At 45.7% G+C, this 24,847-nt stretch overlaps 1 protein-coding gene across 1 annotated transcript in view; it reads left to right on the top strand.

Annotated features, from left to right (window-relative positions):
- Positions 1–24,847, top strand: part of CHD1L (chromodomain helicase DNA binding protein 1 like) — a 45,022-nt gene that overhangs the window by 17,896 nt on the left and 2,279 nt on the right. Inside the window, exons 11-22 of the mRNA XM_074319243.2 lie at positions 1,326–1,399; positions 2,595–2,705; positions 5,309–5,423; positions 6,048–6,201; positions 9,556–9,721; positions 13,614–13,762; positions 14,593–14,756; positions 15,284–15,489; positions 16,614–16,712; positions 21,553–21,623; positions 23,226–23,340; positions 24,064–24,172. Of these exons, the coding sequence (XP_074175344.1) occupies positions 1,326–1,399; positions 2,595–2,705; positions 5,309–5,423; positions 6,048–6,201; positions 9,556–9,721; positions 13,614–13,762; positions 14,593–14,756; positions 15,284–15,489; positions 16,614–16,712; positions 21,553–21,623; positions 23,226–23,340; positions 24,064–24,172 (1,533 nt within the window). The remainder of the gene's footprint in view (positions 1–1,325; positions 1,400–2,594; positions 2,706–5,308; positions 5,424–6,047; positions 6,202–9,555; positions 9,722–13,613; positions 13,763–14,592; positions 14,757–15,283; positions 15,490–16,613; positions 16,713–21,552; positions 21,624–23,225; positions 23,341–24,063; positions 24,173–24,847) is intronic.

Consider the following 24,847-nt stretch of genomic DNA (forward strand, 5'->3'; position numbering starts at 1 on the left):
CCTTGCATTGAATTGGCACATCCAAGGGTTTAGCAAAGACTCACTTTTGTTAACCTGTGACGTTTCGGTTTTAACTCAGGGAGAACTTGGGAGGTCTCTTTCCCAGAGAGATGAGTCAGGCCTCGGAAGGCCCAGTCACTTCTGGAGCCTCTAAAGTGTCAGCGTTGTGTTCAGTGGCCAGGTGTCCAGCCTATACGAGTCTCCAGAGGGAGAGATGAGTCTAGAAAAATCCTGGCTTCCCAAGGATTTCACAGTTGTCCCTTGGAACGACTGCCTTAAGTGGGCGTTAACCAACCTAAAATCTCGGATTTGGCAAAACCACCCAGCTTTAGGAATGTGCAAATCAAGTAATTACATGTCTTGCTATATTTTATTGGCTCTAATATATCTGCTGTAAGTGTGTTAGAGTTGGAGAAAGACCCATGGACATCTTCTGTCCAGCCTTCTCATTTCACAGGTGTTGAGTCCCAGAGAGGTCGTGTGACTGGTCTGAAGTCACCCAGCAAGCAAATGACGAAGATGGGATTAGAATTGAGGTCCTCAACTTCAGGCTCAGTGCCATTTGGGGCTAGAGTCTTGAAGGAGGCCTCCATCATTGTTCTTCTTACACCCATTGCAAGCTCAAATTAAATTAGATTTCCTAATGAGAATATTGTTTGGACAGTGCCGTACATCTTTGTTTATGCAAACTTAAAATAACGGCTGACAAACTAAGCCTTCACTTCATTCTTGATTTAACCCTTTTTGCCTCCTCCGCTCCTCTCTCCTCTTCCTTTCCCTCCGATTGCTCATGTATACGAGATGCTCCCTGCCCCTTGCTTCTTCACAGACTTTTCAGCCAGGATAGCTGTGGGTGAGAGGACAGGCACTTCACACCTCCAAGTAGAGAATCGCTATAGATGGCCGGGTTTTGTTTTGTTTTTTATGCATTTGAATTTCGCATTTGACTCTTCACCTGTCTTCATTTTGCTGTTAAGACAAAAGTGTGTATTTCTTTCCATTTTGTAAATTGACATTCTGGAAAGAGGCACCTTGGTTATTGTAGGGCTTCTTATGGCCCAAGGGCGTTGACACACAGCCCTGGGAACATCCCTGCTCTGGATGAGAGCTACTGGTCTGAAGGGTACGCTCCCTGTGGATCTCTGTCCTTACGTAAAGCGTTTGGCGTTTCTGAGGACATCGCTGTAAATGGTTCTTACATTTACATCTCTGCTTCAGTATTTCATTTATTTGTAAACTTGCATTGTCGGGTGAGTTTCACCTGAGGCAAGCTCACCTTACATACAGTTGGAATTGTCAATTTTTCCTTTTCTTTTTCTTGCCAGGGGCCATCGAGTTTTACTTTTCTCCCAAATGACCCAGATGTTGGATATTCTCCAAGACTACTTGGATTACAGAGGTGACACCCCTTGGCCACTACATTACACAAGCCTTTTTTAGACTTACCAGTCCAGACAGGTCCACGAAGTAATCTGGGGGTGCGAGGGTGGGAGGGTGGTGCTGTCACAGAGGAAAGCAGAAAAAGAACATTATTCAGAACCAAAAGAAGATCGAACATAACGAGAGAGGGCTGTGATGCCAGGGCAGAGACACGCGGGCAGAAACACACATTCCCATTGGTGGGGTGAGTTTAAATTTTTGAGTACTGGAGAAAACATGTGTTGCAGAAGTAAGTGTTTTTGCAAACATCTGATACACAGTTTCAGTGACAAGATCGTTCAGTGTCCTGTGACATTCAACTCAACAGTTGAGTACTTGTTCCAGATCAGTAGAAAGTTGAATCCTGAAATTAAATAGATACCACATATGAACCAAGAGAAAGCCAAAGGAAACTCTTTTCTGTATAGACCATAGAGTATGTAAGTTATTACCCCGGGACTCTGTTTAACATGTAATAAAATTTACGTGGGGTGATAGGAAGAGGCTGTGACATCTTGAGATGGGTGGAGACGAAGCAGCAGCTCCAGAGCTTCCTGTCTAAGAAATGAATTCAGAGTCGGTCTCTCAGAGCCACTTGGTGTCCCCAGGCACGGTAGGATGCCTGGTCTAGTGGCCACTTGCAGGAAATGCCACTGGCACATTGCGGGAGCCCAAGTGTCACAAACACGGCTTGAGCGGATCATTCTCCTTCCCAGCGTGGGCCTGTGGTAAAGCCCGCAGCTTCCCTGAAAGGCAGGCTCCCTCACTGGCTCCCAGGTGCTTGTCTTGCTGCTTTTGCATCTTTGAGAATCGTGTCTTAGCAAAGTTGGAAACTGCCACACAGTGCGGGCCACAGAGTGCGTCAAAGTTGCGCGGGATAGCCAGAATTGAACATGAACTCCAGGAAGGCCACGTACATCAACTGTGTTTATGTAGAAAACCCAGAGGAGAACTTTGTGATGAGTTCTTCCGTGAAACAATAAAATGATCCCTCGGTTTAGATTTTTCCAATGGGACGTTTACAGGAGGGGCATGCCTCTATGTGGAAAGGGACAAAAGTAGCATTTGGTTTTGAGCTGACAACGTTTTGTTCCCCACAGAGTGTTTGAAAGAGTTAATGTTTCTGTTTTCTTCCCGTGCGTGTTAATGTTTCTGTTTTCTTCCCGTGCGTGAAGGCTACAGCTACGAGCGTGTAGATGGTTCCGTGAGAGGAGAAGAGAGATACTTGGCCATTAAGAACTTCGGACAGCAGCCCATTTTTGTTTTCCTCCTGAGTACTCGGGCAGGTAAGCCACATAGGCGCTGATGAAAGCAGACACATTGGAGTGGGACAGGACTGTCACTCCCCAACCCTTGGTATGTCTGTCCTTAATTCTCGGACAGGAGAGGTCGTTACCAAGGAGTAGAAACAAAGCGGAATTGAAGTAGTTGCCCTAAGCTTATGAAGGTACTGGACTTCTGCCATGTGTTCTTTTCTGTCCAACCTATGTGAGCTGTCATCCCAACAAAGAAGAAAGGCTGAAACTCGGGGTTCTTGGGGAGTCATTCTCATCCGCTTTGACCATTGACTTGGGATTGTCCTGTAAGATTCCTATAATTTTTGTGGAAAGTTTTATTCCTAATTCTGTAGAAGGAGCTCTTTCCAGCCATGAAGCGGGAAATGAGATAGCAGCCTGTCCCCCACTTAGCCCTCCTCCATAAGGAGCTCGGGAATAGTGTTGTAAAAGCTTACTAAAAATCTAGTATTAAAAAAATTGTGATTGTAATGAAATTGCCAACTCTTTGGAATTATTTCTAGCATTATCTTTCTGACTGAAGTCATAAATGTTACATGTGACATTTGTAGTGCTTTACCAGTTACAGAGTATCTTCATTATACTCTCAAATCATTTGAAATCAGTTCCTGGAGAGGAAATTATTCTATGTCATGGAGCAGGCAGAGCAACTCAAATTAGTTTTGAACTCACAGAATCTTAGTTTCATTATCTCTTGCTTTTGTAGACCTAAATCTTGGTGGAAAAGATGCAGGAACACTAAATAAAAGGATGTGTGTCCTCTACTACAGAGATTGATATCATAAAAAGGGAGTTCAGCCTTACTTAGCATTTAATAAGCTCTTAGGGCTATAAGGGTATATAAAAGTGTTAGATATACTCCTTGACCATAAGGAGCTTGTTTCACCTGTGTGTCTTATCTCTGTATCACAAAGATATAATCAGATTCATTTGGCCTCACTCGCTTCCAAGATCATGGACTGTGCCCTGAATCTCAGCCACTTACGTCATCAGTTGTCTCGGGCCGTCTAGGAGAGCGCTGCTTCTCAGCTAATCTCCACAGTGTACTCAGAATCAGTCAAAACAGAGTAATCTTTTAGGAGCCAAAGCAGTCCTGGACGTGAGCTTCTGCTTATACGGTCATGTTTGCCATCACTTTTTAGCTGTAGGTTTATAGTGTTGTTATTTATTTGCTTAACGGGGTTCCTTCCAACGTTCAAATATTTTTGTGATGGAGTCATGTTGCCACCAGGTGGCAGCAGTAGCACACGAATGCGGCCCAAGCAAGTGTGGCTGTAGCTTATGTATAAAAAAGAAAAACCTCTTAACGAAGACGAGGCTGCACTTAGACAACAGTCACCCCCAGAAAAAGGTTATTTTTATGGAGCACACTTTAACGAACCCAGTGCCTGGGGGGTGGTGTGGTGTCGTGGGTGAGAGTGTAGGCTTGGGGGCCAGACCTGGTTATACTGAATCCTGGCTTCCACTTTCAAGCTGAGCAATTTCTGATAAGCCCCTTCCCACATTTGAACATCTGTACAACAAGGACGATGCTGGGAACTGCTCATAGGGTTGATGTGAGGATTGAAGGAGGTAATACATATAAAGTGCTCAGAACAGTGTCTCGGAACAGTAGTTAAGCAGGGCTCCAGGGTAACTGGCCTTGTGATAAGGTACATTTCAGCATCTCTCAGTAATCAGTCTTCGTTATGTCTTTATCCCAACTTTCATTTTATTCAAAGGCTTTAATTAGAATGTTGCTGCCTGATTTGTCTTGAGCTCCAGCTCCGTAGCCCATCTCAAAAGTTCGTCTTTCATTCAGGCTCTTGGAACAAGCCCTTTCAGGCTTGCTTGTTTCAGCAACGAGCTGGAACGACCCTGGTGAGAGGGAGTCGCTTTTCTACTTGTTTTCACATTAATCAAAGAGAAGGCTGTGATTTGCCTTCACGGTTCTCTCAATTACTTCTCGCAGCCGAGGAGCCTCCCCGGCTTTTTCTAGCAGCGCTGAAGGAAGGCCAGAAAGTTGTCCCATGGCACCTTTTTGTCCTGTGGTTGGTTTTGTTAGCTTCTCTTTGATGAAGGTGGAAACAAGTACAGAAACGGCGAAAGTTTCTCCGGTCAGAGAGGGAGGTATTTCCCCCTCTGCTTGGGAGTATAATAAATGTCATTTCCTTTTCTCATTACCTTGTATCAGGGCTCTTGCTACTTACTGCTAACTTGCAGTGGATGTTAAGAGCTCTTCTCTTAACAGTGCCCACAGCAGACCTCTCTCATATTTAAAGCTCTTTTCCAAAAGAGCATGTGTCCCTTTCCACAGACTATTCTAAATAAACCAACCAAGATTTTTAAACGGAAGAAATCTGAACTGGCTTCGTGGCACTAACTTAAGTATCCATTTTTGCCGCTTACCCCTACTCCTTTTATTTAGTTACTTTCTGTAGTTAAATGTTCCCAAGTCAGGCAGCACTTTTCACGGGGGCCTGAGTTTGAAGGAAGAAGCCAGCTCTTTTGACTGACCCACCAGCTTAAAAGTCTGACCACCGTAGCCTGCGTCTCTTTTCTAGTCCCGAGCCCACGTGTAGCCGCTGCTCACATGTTTTGTGCATTGTTTTCAGGTGGAGTTGGCATGAACTTAACGGCAGCGGATACAGTTATTTTTGTTGACAGTGATTTCAATCCTCAGAATGACTTGCAAGCAGCGGCCCGGGCTCACCGAATTGGCCAGAACAAGTAAGAGATTTAAGCATCAACACTTTTCCACTTCCTTGCTTCTCAGCAGTTGTGGGTTGGGGAGGAAAGCAAAGACCACGGTCCTGGTGACAGTCCCAGACCTGAGGACGAGAGACCACTGGGGGTTAGCCCAGCTTTGCTGCTGACTCCTGCAGTAGCGCCGGGCAGAGCACACCCTCACTCTCGACTTGCTTTGTGAAACAGAGCAAAATCAAAGTGTGAAAGGACTAGAAGGAACCATTAGAAGGTATATAACTTACCCCTCCTGAGTCAAGGTCTAATTCAGTTAAACAGTGAAGTTATGGAGCTAATCTGAAAGAAAGGTCTGACTTTTGGCCTCAGGATAATTAGATCTACCAGAAGTTTCGCTCTGCCACCGATAAGCAATCCCAGCTATGGCCACCTCAGCGTCCCTTCCTTGACTCTTTTTGGAAGGGTCAGTGAGAACCTTTGTGAGGCCAGATCTCTCTGATAAATGCTTAGTCCACAGGCAATAGTCTCCCTCTGGTTGGACCCCACACGTGGTGTTGGGTTTGTTTCCTATTAGGTGTCCCAGCCTCGCAGGCTCGCCCCCCATCTTTGCGGACCCCGCTAGCACACTCCTCTCCTTTGACTTGTGCACAGGTCTGTTAAAGTGATTCGGCTGGTTGGCAGAGATACTGTGGAAGAAATCGTCTGTAGGAGAGCTGCCTCCAAGCTGCAGCTCACCAACACGATCATTGAGGGGGGCCGTTTCACCCTGGGAGCCCAGAAGCCCGCGGGCGATGCTGACCTCCAGGTACGATCGTGTTCTTCACGTCACGTCAGGATTTATAGTCAGTGGATGAGAAAGTCAGTGAAAAGATCTAGCAATAACCACACACCCCCCTCCCCAACTTCACGTTTGTTCCCTGGCAAAGCTCTACCTGCCGTAGTACTTACTGCAGGCAAACTGCTGTAGGAGCTAAAAATAAACGTAATAGAAAAGGGCGACGGAATATAGAATAAGGAGGATGGGCTTTGGATCCATCTGACTTGAATGCAAATCCAAGCCTTGTCACTTCTGACTGTGTGGCTTGGAGCAGGTGTCTTAATGCTTCTGGTCTACTCTCTGTTTGCTTTTCTGAAAATGAGGATACTGTACGTTACCGCAGAGAGCCTTTTAAGAGAATTAGATAAAATCAAGAAGCCAGCATAATAAATAGTGACTAACCCCATGCCTCCATCTTAACCCCAGACCCTTTGATCAGAGATTTATATTACTTTCATCATACTCAGAGGAGGGTAAGCAAAGTTGGGAATTCAACATTGTGCTGTAGGAAAAATGCATGAAAGAATCAGAGTAAATTGCTTGAAGAAGGGGACGCTGGATAGGAAACAAATGGGCTTGGAAGTCTTTAGAGAAAGCTCTCTTCTGGAGGAAGTTATTCTATTGCAGCCCTTGGGTTAAAATTAGAACCCATATTATGATATGTCTCAGGCTGTTCCATTTTAACTCAGGGATGAGGGCCTGGAAGCAGAGAGACCAACTCCTCAGCTATTGGAAGGATCCAGGCTTGAAGCGAGCAGTCAACCTCTGACGGGCAGTAGCTGGGGCTGGGGCTGGGTGAAAACATTGCAAAAGAAAAACTGACAGGCGCTCACTGGTGAGAGGCGGGTAGCCAGGGAGATAGAAATGAAGAGACCAGGTGTAAGGTTTTACACCTGGGTGATGAGGATAAAAATTAGGGTGATAGAAGGTAGGGCAGTTTTCAGAAGATGAAGATAATTTAGGCTTCAGTCAACAGAGTCTGCAGTAAAAAAATGTAAACAAAACTATTGTTAGAGGAAAAACTCAGAGACAAGAATTTCATTTGCAAAACTTTATAAGAGCAGGCTATCAGAGAACTAGTTTATCAAACAGAGTAAACAATAAGTATTTATAAGAAAAATTACACAGTAGTATAGCAGTTACCAAGTTTACAGTTAGTCTGAGCATGGGTTAAAAAAAAGCCAGTTTTCTCACATGGTTATTATATTCCTAAAGGCCAGTGCATATCTTTACACATCGAGTTTGCAAAGGACGCAACTCACGCTGGTTCCTGTAAAGGAAAGGCTCAAGGTTTCATTTATTCTGGAACCAGAACTGGGAAGAGTAACTGTGGATTTTGTGTTTGCTTTGTTGGTTTTTGTTCATCTCCGGGTGTGAAGTGTGTTTTTCCCTTTTTGTTTTGTCCCTGACTGATGTGTGCATGCTTATCCATGATGGTGGCTGGGCAGACTATACATTTTGTTTTCACATGATCTAAGAGGCCATGACAAATGTCAGAGGAAAGCTTGAGAGAGGTCACAGTAGACTGTAGAGACACTTAAATGCACTTCTCCATATACCAGTTCTCCACAGGAGCTTGACAGGGACAAGTTCACTGTCGCGTAGGGTCTGGTGAAGGGTAAATGACAGAGCCTGGGAGTGCCCACCTTCTGGGTATTGGAGGAGGAAGAGGTGTCAGTAAGATGTTTGAACTCTCTCCCAGTGGGGGAGGAGCTGGGGGTTCAGTCAGGGCACATCCGTGTGAATTGTGTAGACATCCCTCCCTGCGGTGGGCCCAGTCCTGGTGGGAACATAGCCCACTGGCTGAGAGGGGCCCAGTGGGAATCCTGCCCAGCTCACGGTTAACGGAAGGTTACATCTAGCTCTGATGTCTGATTTGTCTCTTCCCCACCCGGACTCTACCAGTTATCCCTTCGGTTACCAGAAACAAAGGTAATAATAACCCAGAGCCCTAGTCTCAGAGGAAAGCAGGTTTTTCTGTTCTTAAATGAAAAGAATCCAACAATAAAAGGTGTAACCATCGTTTCATAAATCGAAGGGGTATGGGATTCTGAAGTGCTCAGAGAGCCAGAGTAGAAACAGAGGCAGCCATGAACATTTACTGAATGCCTACTGTGTGCTAAGGATTAGAGGACCCGCTTCTTTCTAATGGCTTCTGAATATGAGTAACAACAGAAAGGGGAAGGACTAATCTTTATTTCCCCTTTAAGTCATTTGCCCCGAGGACATTCAGATTTAAGACTCCAGGTCCTCTCTAACCTGCAAGCCCATGGCCATAAGGGTTGTAATATTAATAGATTGCTTCTCCGCAAATGCATGGAGTCCCTTAATGAGGGAGACACGTCATAAGTGAAAGTGTAATACAAGGTGCCCTGTCACGGTATGGACCCATCCTTCTCATCCATAGTTGGCTTTCTTCTCCTTTGGGCGCCAGCTGCCAAAGCCAGTCGCCTTGTTATGAATACCGAGGTTAATTATCAGTATATCCAGGTGTGTTTATACTGAGAGCTGAGTTTTTTTTAAGCTATTACTGAATACCTTCAGATTTCCGGGTTACTCACAAAATAGGCCATCTAGAGGTAATCGACCCATGAAGGGACAGGATGCGACGAGGAGCCAAGATGTGAGTCCAGCTCGGTTTAGAATCTCAGAGTCAGTGCTTTGAGAGGTGCACAGTTGGAAGTCGGACGCTAAAGCCAGGAAAATACTCTGAATTCTCTGGGTGGTTCCTGCAGCCCTGGAGAATGGGCTGAGGGGATGTTAGAGAGAAGGGAAGAGGCACTGAGGACTATCCAGGAGATGAGAATTGAGAAATGGCCTTCAGGTCTAGCGATCAAGAGTTGTGACTGGTCTTTGTGAAGGTGTTTCCCAGAGAGCACTGCGGCAGGAAACCAAAGTGCCAAAGGAAAGAAGTCAGTGAATGGTAGAGGTAAGGCACCCTGCATAGCCTTTTCCTTCCAAGAAATTTGGTGGTGGCAAAGGTGGGAGAGTAGCCAGCTGGGTCTCTGACTTCTCTTGTGGCTGCTGGGGACGCCTGTGAGAAGTGCTAAGGTAATGCAGGAAATTACTGCTGCTCTTCAAAAAAAAATGGAGGCTCATAAATTGTTTTTGTTGTCGGGAATTGTCCAAGTCAGCATCTCTGACACGGTGTTTTCACCTGTCTGCTTACCCATCATCCAACCACTAAATGGCCCTGTTGGTTTCTTCTCACAGGGAGAAAAGAAAGGCTGACCTGCAGGGAAGGAATGAGCCTGGTGTCCGTAAGCTGCTTAGCAAATCCCTGATGTCCCAGTGTTTGTTTTCATGGGAACTGACCGGACTGTTTTGTTTTCTCCATTCCAGTTGACTGAGATCCTCAAGTTCGGTTTGGATAAACTGCTGTCCTCTGAGGGGAGCACTGTGGAGGACATAGAGCTGGAGTCTATCCTGGGAGAAACAGAAGATGGTCGGTGGGTCTCTGATGCCTTGCCTACAGCGGAAGAAGGAAGCAGAGAGCAAGAGGAAGGAAGTGAGTAGGGGTGACAGCAGGTCAGATGTACAGCTCCCCTAAGCTAGAACATGAGTGCGGTGCGTCCCCAGGGGAAATCCTGGAGACTGTTCCCAAGGACATCTTGGTCCCCACCCAGCCCTAGTCTCATCTTGGGCACACTGTGTAAGACTTACTCCCTAGACTGACTGGAGGTCGTCTGCCTATTCCCTTATAACTGAACTTGAACTTGGCTGATCATTAATGCTCATGGTAGTATCAGTCTCAAGGATTCAATTTGTACTTTTCCTCCCTTGGTTGCAAATATCTCCTGTGTTTATTATTAGTAAAGCCAACTGTCCTTAGTATGATCTTCTTTACATACTGGTTCCTTTTCTGAATAGGACAGTGATTTGTTTTTTAAATTATAAACACTGATTGAGTCTATTCCGTGCCCAATCCAAAGGGTGTACAGTGTGATGTGCTTTATACCTAATTTTTCATGTAATCTTCACAAGACCCCACGAGGTGTAGGGACCATTAATTTTCATTCTTTAGTGAAGCAGTACATGTCAATCATGAGATAATGTTTGTCTTTCTCTTAAATTTTTCTTTGTGCGTTTGGTCAACATTTGTCTTTTTCGTCCACTTCTGTTCTGAATATTTGAATTTCTGATTCAAAGTGTTTTTTCACATAGTAGCTTTGTAAGGATATTCCCTGATGTCCTATGGTTGTTTGAAAGGACTATTTTTCGGTACCAGGGACTCAGGAGAGAGGTTTCAGTCTTACTAGGCTTCTTAATTCAAGGGAACCTTATTCCATGGAGACGCAGAAGTGCAGTTGCTTCGCTAGATGGTGCCTCTTTAGTTTGGTGGGCGTGGGGTTGGCATGAGTTCTCGCTTTGTGATTGATTCTCTTTTGTTTCTGTAGGACCCTGAGTTTCCATCACTTGCTTCCTTCTCTGCCAGGAAGCTGCAAAGGCACGCCTCCCACCTGTGGGTCTCTCTCTCTCCCCCCAGAAGCAGTGCCTTCCCAAAGTGCTGGCTGCACGTACTTTTCTAGTCCTTTCCTTTCAATTCCTTAGTAGCCACTGCTCTTGATCTGCCAGGTCTCAGACCTGTCCTCACTATTTTTGCATTTGAGGTGCGACCCTCTTTTGGGGGGATGGATTTCACCTGTGCTGGGCACTGCTGGGACTCCACTGCCCTCTCCTCTTTCTGTGCCATCGATCCTGACTTCTGCTCTAGCGTGGGTTTGGGGGCTGGCTCGGCTGGTTTTGCGTGTTCATTTCTCTGTTTAGCTGCAAATTGAAGTCTGTGGTGGTCTTGACTCCTCGTTTTGCAGTTGGCATGGATTTGGGTGGTTATCTTGTTCACCTGGATGGTTGTTATAGGACGTGGGGACATCGGAGGCAGCTGGCACTGCTGTGTCGGACAGCCCTCTGACTTTTATCGTAGTATCTCTTTTACATGTTTCAATATTAGCATCCCCTTTTTAGTCTTCAAGTACTCTTCTTACTCTCTGCTTGTTGTTTTAATTGTATCCTGTTGTCATTTCAGGGAGATAATATCCTCTCTGAGGACACTGATTACAGCTTCTAAAATGTATTCCAGGGAGGATATTTATTACAACTTTTAAAAATGTATTCCTCTGCCCCCTGCATTGTCACTCTGTCTTCCAGTTGCTGCAGCTGCTTTTTTTAAAATTTGTTTTGGAATCTCGTGTCCTCATTGATAGTTTTCCTGGGCTGTCTGGTGTCCTCTGGCTGTCTGATCGCATGTCCCTGTGACGTGCCATCGCTGGTGGGCAGCTCTGGTCTGAGCAAGTATATGGGCTCTTGGTCCTTATGCCAGCATTGCTGGTTGGTGGGCCAGCTTTCGCATTGTGGGGTCTTCCCAGATGTATGTATGTGAAGTCTTTTCACTGGGCAACTCAGTTTCTCCAGAGACGAAGCCTTTAATATCTTTCTTGGAAGAGGTGGGGTAGGGGTTAGAATAAACCCATTTACTCAAAGTGAAGAGACGGAGTGCATCGGGCTCACGGCCCTCCCGTTATTTGGGGTGCAGAAGTTCTCTCGGGTCCCCGCCCTGTGGTACCTTGTCCCTGTAAGTCCTGAGCTTTTGGAGGATTGGAAGGGTCTCTGTCCCTGTGATCACCGCTTCAGGAGGCATCTGCGTTTTGCTTCTGTTCTCCTAATCTGTTACCACCCCTCCAGCCACCTCCCAGGTTCCACTAAGTTATTGAACTTTTCCTTCACTGATGCCTCATGTTTTGAAAAACCCTTTACTGCCAGTTAGTAGTTTTAGGGAGAAGAGCTAGATGCACATGGTCTGCTGTTACAGTTCTATTTTGAATACATTCAAAGCGTTTGTGAGGCTTGGACCCATTTCTGCACTCATCTAGGTTAATTTCAGCTTATTTTTCTAACATTTACTAGAACAAAATAAAATTTCACTGTTTTCCAGGAAGATAATTATATTTCTCAGTCAGTCCAACTGCCAAAAAACAATTATTTTTTTTCAGGCAGTCCGGCTGCCAGAAAAGATTTCCCAGTTGTATTAAAATTGGGAATTTTGTCTTTGATCAGTGAGCATAGGTTCACTCTGTGGTAGATGGTTCCACTGGCAAGACGTAGATGAGGGACCAGACCTGTGGTCCTCAGCCTCCTCTTGGCTGCAGAGTGAAGACAGGGAACACAATTAAAAATACTAGAAATTAAAGTGAAAGACTGGTAATTAAGGCAGCCTCAAGCAGAACTAAATAAAAAACAGGCTTGCTTTCTCTTGAATGCCAGGGTTTTTTAAAAAAGCATGTTTGTAAGTTGAGACTTGTGTTTAATAGGAAGCTACATATGTTGATCATACTTGACACTTCTCAGCTCTTTTATCTTTTCCTACTTGTTGTTAGAGCACCTCATTGAAAGCCCCCCTGCTGACTTAATTAGCAAATGCCAATTAGAATTACAGCTGCTTGGATTTGGGTACGAGTGTGAAGCAATTGATCTCTTGAGAATGAAAATGTTTTGCTCTCCTACTCTCTAGAGAAAACATACTTACAGCTCATTTCATAATGCTGTGAAAATAATTCTTTGGTAACATGTGCTATGAACGACGCTTCACTTTAGAATCATTATTTCACGTTTCTGTGGTTGCCAGTCTTGTGTTGGCATTCCTTTCCTCTATCACTGATTCACCATCTTAGCAGATCACCCAACCTCTTTGAGCCTTTGTGTCCTGTCTGTGAAGGGGTGCTGTTAACGTCTGCTTTATCCTTTTATCAAACAGCTGTGAAAATGTGAGGATGGATGTGGGTGCTCTGAGAGCATAAAATGCTATTCAAGATTAATACTGCTGTCATTATTGTTATTACTGTAGTTATGGATTGCTGGCCTGTTCTCTCCCCACTGGCCTTAGAGTCAGAAAGTCCTGCCTCCTTTTCAATGAGCAGTAAGAATTGGAGAGCGTCTTACTCGCTGCCTGACCTCAGTTTTCCCTTTCGTAAGTGGGGTTAGTTGTACCAGGATTGTGGAGAGGCTTGTGAAGATGCTTCATGAGATCTGGAAAGAACATTGTCAATCGAATGGGGTTATATTTATGGTTCCCTTAGTGTCAGGAGATGTATGCTGAGGAATAGTGTGGAGTGAGTGATGAGTGACCCAAGACTCCACAGGACGGGGGTATCTAACAGACTCGGGGACCATATAGTGATGGACCAAAGGGCTTTGACCATGCCCTCTCTTTGAAAAGGAATGTGTGAGGGCCCCAGGTGGATCCCCCGCTCATCAGTGGGATCAGAAATGTGGTACCTTTGTGACAAACCGGTCATCAGCCCACTTAGAATACGGGCTATTGGCACCCTGGTTATTGCTTTGACGGAACTAATCCATTTTTCTTTAGTATCTAACATTCCTCTTTTTGTGTTTTATGTTCCTAGAAAACCATATGTACTTATTTGAAGGGAAAGACTATTCTAAGGAGCCTAGTAAAGAAGACAGGAAATCATTCGAGCAACTGGTGAATCTGCAGAAAACCCTTTTGGAGAAAACTAGTGAAGAGGGCCCGTTACTCAGAAATAAAGGCCGTGTAAGAACCATTAATTTACGTAAAAGAATAATTTCTCCCAGACCCTCATCCTAAGAGAACAAAAAAATGATGCTGGGAGTGATGTATTAAGAAATAAGTATGTAAGTATTTGTTGAAATCTGTATGTATTTGTTGAAATGTAAGTATAATTAATTCACCGTACCCTAGTATGAAAACTCTATGAAAAGTTGGCATGAAAAACATTAACCAGAAGAGGATATCTTACCCCTCTGTCCATCTAGGCCGCCCAGAAGGGTCACTGTTAACCAGAATACCGCCCTCTGCTGTTGACCGTCGTGACCCCGTGTCATTAGCAGTGTTGCTTATGATCGTGGTCCTCTCTTAATGACACACGTAGTATGTGCTGATTGAAAGCTAGCGAGCATTAAGATAGTCATGATGTTGAAATATTCTGCTCAAAAAAAAAAAAAATACAATACGTAATAGGAAGAGTTCCATTAAAAATGGTTAAGCCTAAAATGGCATCCTACAAGGTATGCTTTCAATTTTTTTAAAAAAGTGACACTTCTGAAGTACCTCGTTCCTAATAAAATTAACCAAAATGAGGTATTGCTGTACCAAGCATGGCAGTGCTTTGGTTGAGTTTAGAGCACAATGTCCTGGTCACCAAGCCGGGAAGATGTGTGATGGGAGTACAAGTGGCAGTGTTGTCACCACGTCCCACCACGCAAGGGGGTGTGGAGATGCCGTGTTTTGTGAAATACTAAGCATGTTGCTTCCGTACAGAGTGTGTCTTAGGAATGAATGAAACTCCTGCAGGAACAGGCACCCCCCAAACTTCCTAGTTAGGGATCCTGTCCTCCCTTCAGGTTCTCATCCCAGGCCTGCTGGAGGGGTCGACCAAAAGGAAGCGAATTCTAAGCCCAGAAGAGCTGGAGGACAGACGAAAGAAAAGACAGGAAGCCGCCGCCAAGCGAAGGAAACTACTAGAAGAGAAAAAGAAGAAGAAGGAGGAAGCGGAACATCAGAAAAAGTACGTGTGTGTTATTTGTCTGGTCACAAAGCTGAGGGTCACAGTTGGCAAAGGAATCACCGTTGCATAGTGAATCTGCAGTGGAACATCACGTAAAAATTGCAGAAAACTAGTGTAAAGCTGGTAGCTCCTGATGGAGGGAGACTCCTTTTTTAAAGACTAAAGTTGAACAGTAGTCTACGTCAGTGGAAAGTCCTGAGGCAGAGAAGCACGCCCAGTGGAGGCAAGATGATATTAAGATCTTATTATAGCTGACTTAAAGAAAGTGCTTTCCTCCAGCATTCCCTTTCAGTCATGTGCTTGAAAACAGGGACATCTGGTGGCCGCTCATTACTGAAGTATATATAGTCAGGAGGCCGATCAGTAGCCGCCTTGTTTATGTGCAAATAGGCAAAAAACTCCATCAGGGTGAGTTTCGAGTTGGTTTCCGCGGGCCACTTACCGTTTGTGAACCGCAGTACAGAGTGCGCTCCAAGGGGACTCGAGCTGCATCCCGTTCGTGTCCTTTTCTCTCTGTCCTGTTGAAGGATGGCTTGGTGGGAGTCCAACCATTACCAGTCGTTCTGCCTGCCCTCCGAGGAGAGCGAGCCAGAGGACCTGGAGCAGCAGGAGGACGAGAGCTCTGCACAGCTGGACCACGAAGAGTCAGACTCGCCGTCCATCATGTACGTCAGCGGGGATGTCACCCACCCACAGGCCGGCGCGGAGGACGCCATCATCGTACACTGCATCGGTAGGAGAGGGTGGGGACCCAGCTTTCTCATGCCAAGAACTGGGGAGGCTGAGGCAGAACCTACACCTGGGGTGATTGATGGGCTCTGTGCGGCCTTGTGTGGTCGAAACAGAAGTGTAAATTTTAGGATCAGGAGACGTGGGTTTGACTCTTGTCTCGTGTGTACCTGGCTGAGTAACGCAGCCTTCCCGGGCCTCAACTGCCTTGTTCGTATGATGGGGAAATACCTGCGCTATTCTCTGCACAAGGTTTTTAAGAGGGTGAACGGAGGCAACGTCTGTAAGACGAATGAGTCCTTGGAGAAAAAGCAAAACCCCAAGCATATTTCCCCCTCACTACCTTGGCACTTTTTACTTCTTCTGCCTGGAACCGTCTGTCCCCAGGGAGCCACCATCAAGCATTGTTCACACGTCCGTGTCTCAGAGAGGTCCCCCCCGATCACCTCGTATAGAACGGACCCCCAGTATTTTTCTCTGTCCGCTTTCCTACCTTGGTTGACTTGTTGACACATATCACCAGCTGGCATATGACATGTGTATTTGCTTATTTGACTGTTTCATCGCACGAGAAAATAAGCTTTGTGGGAGCAGCGGTTGTTGTTTTTGTCCAGTGTTGCAACCTTCATGCCCAGAACAGTGCCCCACACGTACACTTATTAACAATTATTTGTAGTGGGCTTATGACTAAATACAGGCTACTAACCAGCGATGCTAGCACCAGCCTGAGTAAGTCATTTAGCCTTCCCGCCTCCTTACCTGTAAAATGGGAGTCGGGACCAGTGACGCAACTGTTTGTTGTTACCGCTCTCCATCCTTCTCTCTCCTCCCAGGAATTACAGAAGTACGTAGATTTTGCTCTTTCAGGACACTAAGTTTTTCACTGTGAATGATGGCCAGGTATATTCCAGAAAACCTAAACATATTTGAGAAGTGCAACCTTTGATATTTCTAGGAGATTAGATTGATTTTTCAAAGGGAAGGAGAACTTTCTCCTACAAGTCTATTTGCAGTACCTTTGTTTTGTTTTGTTTTGTTTTGTTTTGTTTTGTTTTGTTTTGTTTTGTTTTGTTTGTAATGGGGGACTGGACTTTGCCTCCTATAGAAGAAAATGTTCTCTTCTATCAGATGACTCAGGCCGCTGGGGCAGAGGTGGTTTATTCACAGCTCTGGAAAAACGATCTGCTGAGCCAAGAAAAGTATATGAGCTGGCTGGGAAAATGAAAGGTAAGGAGCCCAGCAGAGAGAAGGGTTCGGGACGGAATGAGAGGGGCGAGGTGGCATGTGGGTTGCAAAGCACTCAATAAGGAGTCGGACGAGCTGGTTGGAGTCTGATTTCTGACATCAATTGGCTTCTTGTTAACGTGACTTTGAGGCAGTCCCTTACCTTCCTGTGCTTGTTTTCTCATTTGTAATTTGAGAATAATTCTTACTCCACCTACCTCATGGGACTGTAACGAGGATAAAGAATGTGCAGGTATTTTGATAAGTATCGATCCCTGCATGCCTGTTGACGTTTAGCATTTTATTGTGTACCCAACTCAGCCCATCTTCGTAAGGGAATGACTCTCTCATGAAGAGGGCAGAGACCTGAGGGAGAGAAAGCAGACACACCAATAAGTGCGAGAGGGTAGGAGGTTGTACTGCGAAGTTAGCACGGGCTGGGGTGTCACACTCCCGGGAGATGGCAGTAAAACTGTTTGGTGCCAGGGGAACGTGGCAGGCAGGCAGAAGGTGGGGTAAGGGCACCTCCTTGTATGTGCAGAAATCACAAAGTGGCAAGAGGAGTAAAACTATTGTTGTGATATTTCCTGGGGAACTGAAGAGGCTAAAGGGCTGTTGTGTCCACTAGAGAAGGGCCCTTCAGGTTTCTTAGAGATGAGATGGATTTTTCTCGATTCTTCTGCCCCCTTCTCTAGGGTGGAAAGGAATGTAAGGACTTAGAGTCAATACTTTTTCTACTACAACAGATAACTAGGAGAAGGGGTGAATGTGTATTGAAATAATTACCCCAGACCTAGATATTGAATGGGCAGCTGGAAAAACAGGAAATCCAGAAGTCAGAGCTAGAGAAGCAGACCAAGGAGTCCCTCTTTGGATCCTTGTTTGAAACCATGAGGGAGGCAGGATGGAGACCTGGGAGGGCAGGGAACAAAACATGGGAAATACCTCCATTCAGCAGCAGAGGCAAGGAGGGGAGACAGAAGGAGTTGTTGGAAAAATAAGAGAACCTGGAACCTGGAGAATGTTGTATTTTGAGATAAGGAGGAAGGAGAAGGTGTCAGGAAGTGGTCTGCATTGTCAGACACTGGGAAAAGACTGTTGCATTGGCCCCAAGGGCAGGCACCTGACCTGGGAGCATTGTGAGGAGGGTGCAAAGGTGAAAACATGGTTTCACAGAGTTAAGGCATAAGTGGTCTGTAAGAAAACAGGTGAGAGTATGCACTGTTCTCTGAAGAAGGATTGAAATAGGGTAGAGGAAAGTGGGTGTGAGAATTCCCAGGGAGGCCTTCACGGAAGTGGGGAAGATTATCTTGGGACGAGGGAGATGGGTAGAATTGAAAGAGATGGAGGGAAATGGCATGAGAGTCCCTAACTATGTCCCGTTGTTTTCGGTATCCCCGCAACTCCTGCTGTTCCCAGGACAAGGTATGGAATGACCCAGACGGTCACACAGCGGGTGCGTTTGGGGGATGGGGCCTAAGCCAGGCAGGCGGGAGGGGAGGAGAGTTAAGATTTTAGAGAGAGGTTTGAGTCACCTCACAAAAGATGGTAGGTGGCTGTCCAGAGAGATGCCACTCTAACTAAGGCTCCAGTAGGTAGTGACTTGTCACGGGAGAGCTGAGTGGAAGAGTGGCATCGCAGAGCCAGTATGTTAGAATGACTTAAAAGATTGGGGTACACAGAACGGTTTGAGAGCTTGGAAAGGTTCAAACTGGAGTATGTAAAGCCATAGAATTAACAGCACATTTTTCTGGCATCAGTTTGATTTGATTTGGATGAGGTAGGAAAATGTGCAAGTAGATATAGTCGAATGCAGTATTTGAATGGTTGGAGACAAACACAAGACTCTAAAGGAGTTTGAAGTTCATAGCGTCTCCCCTCCCAGCCGCCCACCCGCCTCTGGGTTTACGTTTACTCTCCGATGCCTGCAGGAGTATTTTGCAGGTAACGTTTGAAGGCATTAAATTAGGAGATCATTGTCATCTAGGAGTGAAGGGGGGTGATGGCAGCAAAGTGGTGGCATAACACATTCCCCCCTTTTAATCAACAAATGAGACCTCCATGCACAAGTAGAAGTTCCTTGGTGGGCCTTTTGGGACCGAGGAGATGTCTGACCCACCAGTGCAACTGCTAAGCGACAGAGAAACCTCACAGGGGCTGAGGAACCAGGGCGCCAGCAAAACTGCCTAGCCGCCTCTCACCACTGCAGCAGAAACATCGGCTGAGGGGTGCCCTGGGCAGGTACTCACACACAGGAGAGAATGTGAAGAAGTCCAGCCTTTGCAAAGGGAGACTCCAGCACAGCACTGAAGAAAAGTCAAAGAAAACTAGGAATTTGCTTGCAGTAGAGGTGGTATGAAAAACCTTCCCAGTACCAGCTCTCCCCCAAGGAAACACTGCTAGGGGCTGATTTATCCAGCCGAGGCGACCTTTCCCACAGGGAAAAGGAAAGTGGTGAGTGAGTGCCCACCTACCGGAGCCCGGCAGAGGGCAGCTGGAGAAACCCATTTCTCTCCACCAGCATCTGTGGGAGCTGTGTGACTGGAGGGGAGGAAGGGCATGAGGAAAGAGGCAGCCAAGAAATGTAAGTGGCCTCAAAGGGATTGTCAGCAGGAAGTGCATGCAAGACCCTGTGGAGGGCCACCCCTGGGGCTCTCCCTGCCGGTGCGTGGGCATCCGCACTGCACTGAGTGCTGAACCCACACATCCCCCACGCTGCTGGCTCCCAGGTGTATCCACGTGTGCGCTCAGAAAACAGGCCCCCATGGTGGCTGTCTTCCTACACCATACACAAAAAGAAACTCAAATGGAAGACATGAAGCCATAAAAGTCCGAGAAGAAAACAGGCAGTAAACTCTTTGACGTCGTTCTTTCACATGTGTCTCCTCGGGCAAGGGAAACAAAAAATAAATAAGCAGATGGGACTACATCGAACAAAAAAGTTTTTGCACAGCAAAGGAAACCATCAACAAAACGAAAAGACAGACTACTGAGTGGGAGAAGATATTCGCCAATGATATATCCGATAAGGGGTTAGTATCCAACATTTATAAGGAACTCATACAAACTTAACGCCAAAAACAAACAATCCAATTGAAAAATGGGCAGAGGAGCTCAATAGAGATTTCTCCAGAGAGGACATGCAGATGGCCAGTACACATGAAAAGATGCTCAACGTTCACTAATCATCAGGGAAACGCAAATTAAAACCACAATGAGATATCACCAGAATGGCCATCACCAATAAATCAACAAACAGCAGTGCTGGCGAGGATGTGGAGAAAAGGGAACCCTCATGCACTGTTGGGGGGATTGCAAATTAATGCAGCCGCTATGGAAAACAGTAAGGAGGTTCCTCAAAAAATTAAAAATAGATCTACCTTACGACCCAGTAATCCCACTTCTGGGTATTTGTCTGAAGAAAACAGATAAAAACACTAATTCGAAAAGATATTTGCATCCTTTTTTCAGTGTAGCATCACTAGTAATAGCCAAGGTAGAAGCAATCTAGGAGTCCATCAACAGACGATTGGATAAAGAAGGTATGGTACGTATAGATGTACAGTGGAACATTACTCAGCAGTAAAAAAGAATGAAATCTTACAATTTTCGACAACATGGATGGACCTAGAGGGCATTATGCTAAGGGAAATGAGTAAGACACAGAAAGACCAATGCCATATGAATTCGCTCATATGTAGAATCTAAAAAAACCAAATGAATAAACAGAAACAGACATAGACCAATAGATACAAAGAACATGCTGATAGTTGCCAAAGGGAAAGGATGTGGGATGGGAATAAAAAAAAACAAAATAAAAACTTAAACTGTCCCTAACAATATTCTTCAACATTCTGGCCACAGAGTAGGGGAAAAACGTGTAAAAATACCTTTATAACCTAATGGTTAGCGTGAGTTCCAGAATCTGGTCAGGCCCATGGCAGCCAAGCATCAGTATTGACTCTTTGCCCAAGAAACGGGATCTGTTCTGAATCTTAGAAGAAAATACAGCTTTTTAATTGCTTGCAGAGAATTTTAAAAGGTGACAGTCTCACTTCCCCTTGGTTTTATTTCCTGTAGACAAACAGTAAACAATTGAATCGCCGATTTGGGCGAATTACCCCAATTGTGGGTTTTACCTTCAGAGCTCAAACTTATCAGATATCATTTGAACAGATTTAACAAGACGTTTTTCTTTCAAGCCTTATTGATTCTATTTGTATTTCTAAATAAAGAAGAACATTTGGTTATGCTATAAAACCTTGTACGCATGTGAGGCAGGAAAGAAGTATGTTCATCTACCTTAGCCAAGTAATTGCTATTCAAAAAGTGTATTTTCTATGTGTGAGGTACTGTGCCAGGCTCTGGAGCAAGGATATTTTTGTAAAAATTGCTCTGTTTGGAGAAATAAGCCCTACCTCATGACAGTAGTAAATATGTGATCAGGCGTCAGCGTCCAAACGGCCCAGATGACAGTGAATTGAGAGCGGGAAGCTTCTCCCAGGCCTGAACTCTCCAAAGACACAGAAGTGAGGGCACTGATAGAGAACGCTGTCTTGTTCATCTTTGAATCCCCGCGCTTAGAGCACAATACCTGGGAAAGTAGGGTGCTCCGTAAGTGTAGATAGTAAACTATTGTACGAGAAGCATGACGTAGAAAAAAAATGTTTCCGAGGAGAGAAAAAATTCTGTGAAGCGAGTACCAGGCTTCGATAGCGACTGAGGCCAGGAGAGTGAGAAAAAAATGGCTGTGAAACCTGGTTAGATTTGGATTCAAAATAGTTCCCTCTCCAGGGGTTCAATCCCTAATGAACTTATTCTGTCACTTCTTATTTAACCTCAGACTTGAATTTGGGAGGCGTCCTTTTATTTCCTATCGATGATAAAGAATCAAGAAACAAAGGGCAAGATTTGGTAAGTTAAAAAAAAAAAAAGAACACCACACCTCTGACCAGAGCTAAAATTTGGCTCCCATCACCCCCTCTTGAGATTCCCTCCCGCTCCCACTGGCCTCTCCAGCAGTGTGTTAGTTTGCTCTGGTGGCTGTAAAATAGCGCAGACTGGGGGGCCTGAAAGACAGGACCCTGTTTTCTCACAGTTCTGGAGGCCCCAGGTCCAAGGTTAAGGTGCTGGCAAGGTTGGTTTCCTGTGAGGCCTCTCTCCTTGGCTTGCAGCTGGTCGCCTTCATGCTGTGTCCTCACACGGCCTTTCCCGTGTGCGTGTGCGTCCCTGCTGTCTCTGTGTCCAGTTTCTTCTTCCTAGAAGGACATCAGTCAGATGGGATTAGCCCCACCCTGAAGGCCTCATTTGAACGTCATTGCCGAAATTTTTAAAGGCCTGATCTCCAGATAGTCACATTCTGAAGTACCAAGGGTTAGGGCTTCAACGTGAATTCTGGGGGACACCATTCAGCCCCTCACAAGCAGGTTGGGCCTCACCTTGCACTGTGCCCCCCAGCCCCCCACGCTTCCATCACCACAGTCCCTGGAGCACTCTCCTCTGCTTTTTCTGTCCCTCTACTTACCTTGGTGGCAGCCCCTCCTACGTGCAGGGAGTTTAGTTTCATCTTTTATCCTCAATTCCACTGGCAGTGTTTACTCACAGGAAATGCTCCATGAACATTTACTGAATGAATAAGAAATCATGACTAACAACTCTGAGGGTTTCATCATTTGTTACATAGAAGGTTCTGCAATAGATTGTGTTTTCTAGCCAGCCATAAACAGACCAATCCACATCTCCTCTGCCTGCTTTAACGTTCTTCTTTTGCATCGTAAGTGTCTCCCCCCCTTGCCTGTCATTTGGAATTCCCGTAAGGTGTTTTATTCACTACACGTGCCTCAGGGCACATTTTTCTCGAGGTTAGTGGCCTGTGTGCCTCATGACAAAGTGCTTCCTGCTTGTTCAGTCATCTCATAAAAACTGAGAATGACGCAGTGGTTGTGTGTAAGGAGCTCAGACTCTGGTGACTCAGGAAATGTCTTTACGGTGGTAGCCCTGCATTGTGGCTGTAGGCATGTCAGCCCCACACGCTCCCTGGACGCTCTCCAGCTTTGCCCTGCTTAGGATGGACAGGGTGGCAGTAGCTGGCATTTGGAACAGAGATCCGATGGCCGCTTGTCCTGCGGGTTGCAAGCTGACTCGAGCATTCGCCGCGTGGGCTGGAGTTCACGGACCTCTAGAGGCTTTTCTAAGATTCTGAAAAATTCCTTCTTTACCCTTGAGAGCATTTAGAAAGGCCAGCACGTCTTGGACTCTGGTTTTATATATCTTAAAAGGAAGAAAAGCTTACATAAAGTTACCAGGAAATAAAACAGTTACTAGGGGGCGTGAGGTCATAGATTTGTTAGGATATGGCTATTCGGGCAGGGCATTCAAAAGAGCCGGAACCGAAACCTGAGTGACCCATGAAGGGCCTGTCGGGGGGCTGCTCACACCCCTGCCGTGGGCAGGTCACGTAGTTGACAGTGTGGCCATCGCGTGCCGTGTCAGCCATTAATGATGGTTTGTTCCTAGTTGGCCTTGATTGTGGCTCAACACCGTGACCCCTCCAATGCCCTGTCTGGCATTAAGATGGCAGCCCTGGAAGAAGGCCTGAAGAAGATATCTTTAGCAGCAAAGAAAAAGAAAGGTAAGCTCTTCCGTTTGTGCTCAGGAGTTAGATGGAGTTCTGTTTGCAGGCATGTGATGCGGTTTTTCAGGGGCGGTGAGAAATGTCAAGACCGACTGTCAGTTCGGTCTATGTGGTAATGGTAAGCCCCAGTGTGAGAGGCGACAGAAGTAACCACCTCCTCATGTGGTATTTGTAAAGCCCTTTCTCCTTTCCAGATCCTTTCCATATCCATGTGTGTGCATCCACTGGGGTGCACGCCCGTGATTTTACAGGGCGCCAGAGATGAGGTCCAGTGGTCATGGCAGCTGGGAAACGCTGTTGAGCATGTCCCGTCCTGGAGAGTCACCGCCCACATCAGCTGACAGTTCTCTGCCAAAAACCACCGTGTAGCGTTCCACACCCGGTGTGTCTGTCTGTGGAACTCACTGGCTTGTTAAAGACTGCTTATTTTAATTACATCTCCACCATCGGTCCACTCTGTATCCGTCGTACCTATTATTTCCAGATACTTCGTGTTCAGAAGGAGTCTTTCATTTTTCCCTATCACAGTCCATTCCCAGAGTATTTTTGACATCACAGTTGTATGCTTTGAGTGGAACACTCCATCCTCACACGTTTTGTCCACCGGAAACCACAAAGTGACTTACAGGAAAGATCCTTTTCTCCTATATGTGTATTACGCCCATCAGTCAGTCTTGGATGAAGACATCACGATCTATTCTTTTTTTTCCTTTATCACAGCGAGTGTCCATCTCCCACGCATTGGACACGCCACGAAAGGTTTTAACTGGTATGGTACTGAGCGACTTATCCGGAAACACTTGGCCGCAAAAGGCATCCCGACCTCCATGTATCCTTTTGTTACCCTGATACTGTGCTTACCCAGCTCAAAAAGGAAAATGTCTTACGTTTTCTGGTATCACTGTTTCATCCAAGGCCCTGTCCACCTCCGTTCTGCCACGTTTTTCACTCTGCCCCTCTTTAATGGGAGAAAATCTAAGAAGCATGTTCTAACTTGTATATACAGCCAAGGAGACAGAAGCATGCAAGCATTTCTGGGTGCCAACAGCTAGATTAAAAGATGCACGAAGGGGGACTCAATTGAACAATTGCCGTTTGGTAACGCAGTCAGTCTTTCTCACCTCAGTTCTCTAGAGATCCTTCAGACCTGTCGACCAAGGCCCGCTTCACTTCACTCTGTTCACTAAAAATAACTCCTTGATTTCTGAACCTACTCAATGGATTCTTAAGGAGCAGTGTGCAATTCGTTTGACCATTGGGATATAATGTGGTTTTGTTAGACCAGTATTTTCTTCGATGAACCCCTTGCTGTGTAAAGTTAGCATTGTTAGAACTCTTACCCTGAGCCCAGCAGCACTAGAAGAAGCTGAATTGACCCCCAAATTCTACCATCAGACAGCAACGCTATCTTTTTATTTAGAGACTACTGAAATTAATTCACTCAGCAGTGGTCTTTAAGGTACTTAAGTCACTATAAAAACTTAGCAGAGAAGTCATGTTTTGT

Source organism: Rhinolophus sinicus, chromosome 7 (genome assembly GCF_057876585.1).
Source record: "Rhinolophus sinicus isolate RSI-liver-muscle chromosome 7, RSI-T2T, whole genome shotgun sequence".
NCBI lineage: Eukaryota > Metazoa > Chordata > Mammalia > Chiroptera > Rhinolophidae > Rhinolophus > Rhinolophus sinicus.